This window comes from Thalassophryne amazonica, chromosome 4 (assembly GCF_902500255.1).
Source record: "Thalassophryne amazonica chromosome 4, fThaAma1.1, whole genome shotgun sequence".
In the NCBI taxonomy this organism is placed as follows: Eukaryota; Metazoa; Chordata; class Actinopteri; order Batrachoidiformes; family Batrachoididae; genus Thalassophryne; species Thalassophryne amazonica.
The window spans coordinates 97139495-97145854 of NC_047106.1; the positions used below are offsets into that span (position 1 = coordinate 97139495).

The 6360-nt window shown below is 38.6% G+C and overlaps 1 protein-coding gene across 1 annotated transcript in view; it reads left to right on the plus strand.

Moving 5' to 3' along the window:
- smc4 (structural maintenance of chromosomes 4) overlaps window positions 1-1534 on the plus strand; it is a 90438-nt gene extending 88904 nt beyond the window's left edge. Inside the window, exon 25 of the mRNA XM_034168812.1 lies at window positions 1264-1534. Coding sequence (XP_034024703.1) covers window positions 1264-1428 — 165 coding nt within the window. The 3' untranslated portion in view covers window positions 1429-1534. The remainder of the gene's footprint in view (window positions 1-1263) is intronic.
- Window positions 1535-6360: the final 4826 nt, after the last annotated feature.

The window sequence follows — 6360 nt, forward strand, 5'->3', positions numbered from 1 at the left end:
TCCTTGTTGTTTCCTTGGCTTGAGACCAGAAGATCCTGGGTTCAAATCCCTGCCTGACTGGAAAATCACTAAGGGCCCTTGTGCAAGGTCTTAAATCCCCTATTGCCCCCGGTGTGTAGTGAGCACCTTGTATGGCATCACCCTGACATCGGGGTGAATGTGAGGCATAATTGTAAAGCACTTTGAGCATCTGATGCAGATGGAAAAGCGTTATATAAATGCAGTCCATTTACCATTTTTAACAGCGAATGCTATTTTGAACCCAAGATGGCACCATGAGTTTTTCTTTCTTTCTGACTCGTCATGTCGCTACTCTCTGAATGAAGGGATTCTATAGGGATGGTGCCTGGTTTGCTCCAAACATGATGTCTGGCATTCATGCCAGAGAGTCCTTCAGGTGCCTTTTGGCAAACTCCAGGCGGGCTGCCATGTGGCTTTTACTAAGGAGTGGCTTTTGTCTGGCCACGCTACCATCCAGGCCCGATTGGTGGATTGATGCAGAGATGGTTGTCCTTCTGGAAGGTTCTCCTCTCTCCACAAAGATATACTGGAGCTCTGACAGAGTGACCATCTGGTTCTTGGTCACCTCCCTGACTAAGGCCCTTCTCCCCCAATCACTCAGTTTAGACGTGCGGTCAGCTCTCGGAAGAGTCTTGGTGGATCTGAACTTCTTCCATTTAAGGATGATGGAGGTCACTGTGCTCACTGGGACCTTTAAAGCAGCATAAATGTTTCTGTACCCTTTCCCATATTTGTGCCTCAACACAATCCATCATGTCCGATCAACTGAATTTTAACCCAGGTGGACTCTTAAGCTGTAGAAACATCTCAAGGATGATTAGTGGAAACAGGGTGCACCTGAGCTCAATATTGAGTTTCATTGCAAAGGCTTTGAATGCTAATGTACATATGATTTGTTTTTTATTTTTAATCAATTTGCAAAAATCTAAAAAAAGAAAAAAAAATTCACATTGTCATTATGAGCTGTTGTGAGTATATTTTTGAGGGGGGAAAATGCATTTAGGAGTAAAGGCTGCAACATAAAAAGTGAAATGCTGTGAATACTTTCTGGATGCACTGTATGGCTGTCAAAACACACCTCAGCATATTGTAGAATTTCTGCAGGAGGTCCCACAGACCCCCGTCATGTCTTCAATTCTTGGCCAGAGAAAGATCAATTTCCCACATTTTTATTATTGGAATAAGTTTTTTAAAAATCTGTCTCTTTTTTTTTTTTTTTTTTTTCCTTCCACATTTTTGCAGGAGCAAACCAAGAACGCTCAGTTCATTATCATCTCCTTGAGGAACAACATGTTTGAGATCGCTGATCGTCTCATTGGCATCTACAAAACACACAACACCACCAAGAGTGTCGGAATCAACCCCAAGACCATTGTGTTCAAAGAGCACGGTGCCATCACTGTATAGACCTTCAAGCAGAATTGTGATTTTATTTTTTGTTTCAACCAATAAATGTTTTTTTTTTTATCAAAACTGTATCTTCTCCTTAATCTTAAAGTTACACTGAAACAATTACATATTTTTGGCCATATTATATTTTGGGTGTAAATCGCCCTTGTGAAGATTTCATGCCCCACAAAGCAGGAACTTGTTTGATATTTTTAATTGTTGTTATTTAAATGTTAAGAATTGAACTGTTTCATCAGCAGTAAACATTTTAACTGTACTTCAGTAGTGGGCTCGGTTCAAATCCCAGCCTGACCAGAAAATCACTAAGGCTCTTGGGAAAGGTCCTTAATCCCCTAGTTGCTCCCAGTGTGTAGTGGGCACCCTGCATGGCAGCAGCCTCACATCGGGGTGAATGTGAGGCATTGTAAAACACTGAGTGTCTGATGCAGATGGAAAAGTGCTATATATAAATGCAGTCCATTTGTCACGCTTTTTTATACTCAGACAGCATCACATACAAACCAAGTGGCAGAACAATGGATTAGCTGGTAAATCTGGCACCATCATTAAAAAGTGATGTAGTTTCTCATAACACCTGTGAGAACAAGTTTGTTACTTACATGATTTTCAGATAATACCTGTAAATAATCAGTTTTATTGCCAGTTTTCTTCAGACAAGTCGGGATGGAAACAAATATAATATATTTATCAGGCTGGAGGTTTCTCTCTCAAAGCAGGGGAAATCTTGCATGGTGCAGTAAAGTGTATACTTAGTCTAATATTATATTAATAGTGCTTAGTTCAGTAGCTAAAACTATAACAATATGTATTTTCAGTATGTTCATTTCATCAGAGGCATTAATAGGGCAAGGGAATTGTTATAACAATTTTAGACAAGCTGATCATGAGTCAGTGCAGTTTAAAAATAGATGTGATATCAAGAGGAACTGCTCATTGTTTTAAATGTGGCTGATGATGTAATCAGCTGCTGCACATAAAGAAATTGGAGTCACCTGTTCCCTTGCCAGTGTATACAGGGTGGGCCAATAAAATTACCACTTTTTGATGGTACACAAGTTGTTGAAATGAGAACTTAATTGATTTTTTTTTTTTTTTTTTACAGACTTGTAACAGAAGCATCAAATTAACATGAAAAAGAAATTTGGAGAATCCCTCTTGAGATGTGTGGCAATGTCATCACAAACTTCAATGTGCGCGTTACAGCTGTAATCCAAAGAAGAGCATGGATTGAACATGTCATCAATTATTGAACTGTGCGGAAAACAAGAGACAAAGTGGGAAACCTTTGGTATCAAATGTTAATTTGATGCTTCTGTTACAAGTCTGTAAATAAAATTTTCGAATAAGTTCTCATTTCAAATACTTGTGTACGATCAAAAAAATGGTAACATTTTATTGGCCCACCCTGTATATTGTATCAGTGAGGAGTGTATGTATTGCTTTGTTTGGAGTAATTAATTGCAGCTTAAGCAGTTCTTATACATAAATATATTTTACTTAGAGAAAGTAAATTCTGAAATATCAAAATTATCTCTCAATTTACTCTTGGAGTACAGCTCTTCAAAACTATGGAAGAAAATTGCGTTGATGACTGAATTGCTAATTTTATGATGCCATGAAAGAAAAAATAAGCTCAGTGATCTGTCTTTCAAAGTTGATCCATTATTTTGGGGTTCCAAATATTGTAAATACAAATTTGAGCCTTATGCTTTCATTCAGAGCTGATATATTGCTTTCTGAATATGCAGAGACGGGTTCAAAATTGGTTTGCACCATGTTACGGTACAGTTTTGCAATTTTTTTTCACTATGAAGGCATTTGAGTTAAAAATTTTGACATAAAGTTGGTCTATCAATATGCTCTCCACAAAAAATTATGAAGAGGCTGAGCACTTGCCCACATGGCCAAATCATAAAGACTGGAGGCCTATTTTTGACATTCTACGATCATGTTCGATTTTCAAGTCAATAATTCAAAAACCCTTCAAGTTATGACCACAATGCTTTACACACATATAACTACTACCCCAATATGTGTATTTTACAATATGAAGATTATCCATTGAATCCCTTCTTTAGTACAGCTCTGACATTTTGTAATTTTTTTTTGTGAGAATGGACAAACTGCCATTATTGTGATGCTACAGAATGAAAAATTAGCTCTGTATCCCATTTTTGAAATTTACTATTGTATCTGGAGTGCCCAAATAGGGTGTATTCCAAATTTGAGCTTTATATCTGCATTTTTAGCTGAGATAATGCCTTTTAAAAATGAAAGAAATCTCAAAATGCGTTTGCAAGAAAAACAGGATTGTGGGTACCTTTTTTTAAAAAAAAATTCTATCTAAAAAAAATCTGAGCTGCGAGGCACCTGATGATTTCACACAAAATGACCCATTCTTCAGATGACCTCTACCTGGCTGCCTATTGAAAATTCACGTAGCCAGTCATTTTTTTAAAAGTGTAATGTCTAAGATGTATTTGTGTTGAATTTGATGCTTGTATCACCATTTGAAGGATTGTTTCGGTTATCTGCTGCACTAACAAGCCAACAGAGCATGAACCAGCTGCTGTCTAAAACTTGTGTGTATATATAACCCCCCACCCCCCCCGAATTAAAGGAGAAATGCTGCTTTTAACAACCTGGACCTCATTTCTGACAAAATACGGTCATTTACTCACCAGTGTAAATTTGGTGTCATTAGAAGTCCATAGTTCAAATGACATGTTCAGCTCAAATCTGAGGCAAACATTTTTCTTCTGCTAAGGTGGATTAGAAATTTTGTGGTACACAGCACCAACTACTGGACAGGAGGAACCTAGCAGTCGATGTGACTCATTGATTTCAAAATGCAGCTCTTTCAACCAGATGTGTGGTGCCGTGACATGTCAATCATCTGTTTACAATCACATTTCAGGGGAGTCCAGTGCAACCCTGGCCTCCCCTCTGGCTCCACTCATGCTAGGAATAGGGCTGCAGCTATCGATTATTTTAGTAATTGAGTATTCTATCGATTATTCTGGCGATTAATCGAGTAATCGGATAAAAAGTACTTTTTTATTTTTAAACAACATCAATAGTTCAGGGCTCTCCCTATGCAATGGTACAATGTCGCTATGCCAGTGTTGACATTTTGCTGAAATGGCAATGGGACGTGTGGCTTTCTGTTTTGTTTTCTCCAACTTGTAAAATTCAACCATTTTGGGGTTGTTTATATGTATGTATGTATATGTATTGTCAGATCCCGCTTTTTTAGATACACGGCACACGCTCACCCTCCGATGAGTGTGTTTGTGTAAAAACCAGCTCTCCGTCTCTGGGGTCCGACCTTCGTGTCTCCACGGGTATTACCCGGCAGGGCTGCACAAAGGCTGTTCAAGCTGGTGGCGAGGAGATTCGTCTAGCTGCTCACTGCCTCCATCCGGACGTCCACCCCGCTGAAGCTGATCTCGCACCCCGGTCGAATAGCCTTCTCTGGAACCAGGATACGAACCGGCCACGCCCATTAACGGCAGCTCTCCTCTTATGGATCAGGGCTCTTGGAATGTTGCTAGATTTTGAATTTAGTGACTCGTACAGCGAGTCCCCAGGATGTGTTATTTTCATTAAAAAACCAGACTAACCTTTTAGAGCCTTTTTGATGTTGTACACCCAATAAACTTTAACTTTTACACCTTAAGAAGCATCAATAATCCAATGTCCGAGCCTTAACACTTTAACTGCATGCTTGGAAATTTATTGCAGGTTTTACAAGTGCCAATAACATAATCAACATAGATTATATGGTAATTATTTCACAACAGTAATTCAAGTATAATGATTGGCAGAGATTTTTGTTTTTGATTCAATAATTCTGACTGATCTTACTTTGACTGGGACTGGATTGACTTCTTAACAATTTTTTCTAGGAGTGAGGGAAGGAGGTTTTTGAGGTTAGGGTCCCCAGTTCGATGAACTTGATTTCCTCTTCATCAGCTGTTAATTGTTATCTGACCACAATCCTTGTGTGATGTTATAATCCTTCAGGAAGTTAATCCACATAAGAATTTCTTCCATCTTCAATCAACCAAAAGTTGATCTAATCCATTCTGGTATGCGGTGATGTTCCTTGAGAGAGAAATCGTTGAACATTCCCCACTCAGACTTAAGGCCAGTGGTTACTCTCTGTTGTTCTGCTACTCCGTGACTGGACGGCCTGAGCGGGAGTTGAAATCTCTCTCAAATGATCTTTTATTGCTCCAGTCCTCTCACTCCACGATTCCAATTGCTGCTCACAAGATGGTCAAGTCTTGTGATCTCCTCGTAGCAGGGGAGTAGTGGCAACAGCACCTCTCCCTGGAAGAATAACCCCGTTTTCTGGTGTTTCACAGTTTATATATGTGCTTGACTCTTGTTGTCCTCAGATGATCTTGGTTACCATGGGGACGCTGTTGACTCAAAACCTCCTCCCTTCTCCTTCTGCTTACTGGAAATCTCCGCAGCCCTTGCCAGTAACTTATTTCTCAAGTTCCTCTTTTCTATTAACACTTCAGCTTTTCTGAGAATTCATTCTTTTAAATCTTTTCTTCAAAATCACATCAATCATATTCAATCATTTCATTACAGCTCTCTTTCACATAAAAACAATTCACATGATCATATACAAACATTTTCATTCTTTATTCATTTCATATTTTACTAACATTTTAATCATTTGATCAGTTGTTTAACATCAGCTTTACTTGCCCTGCTTGCGACATCTTCTTCGCTTCCTCTTTTTCTCTGACTCTGCACTCTTTATGAAAAACAACTCATATAATCATTCATTTCACTTATTTGTAACATACTTTTTCTAATCAACTCTTAATTTTAACTCATTAATACTTCATTTGATCATACTTGTCATGTTAGAATCATTCTTAGACATATTCCATCGTCTTCACCACCGAA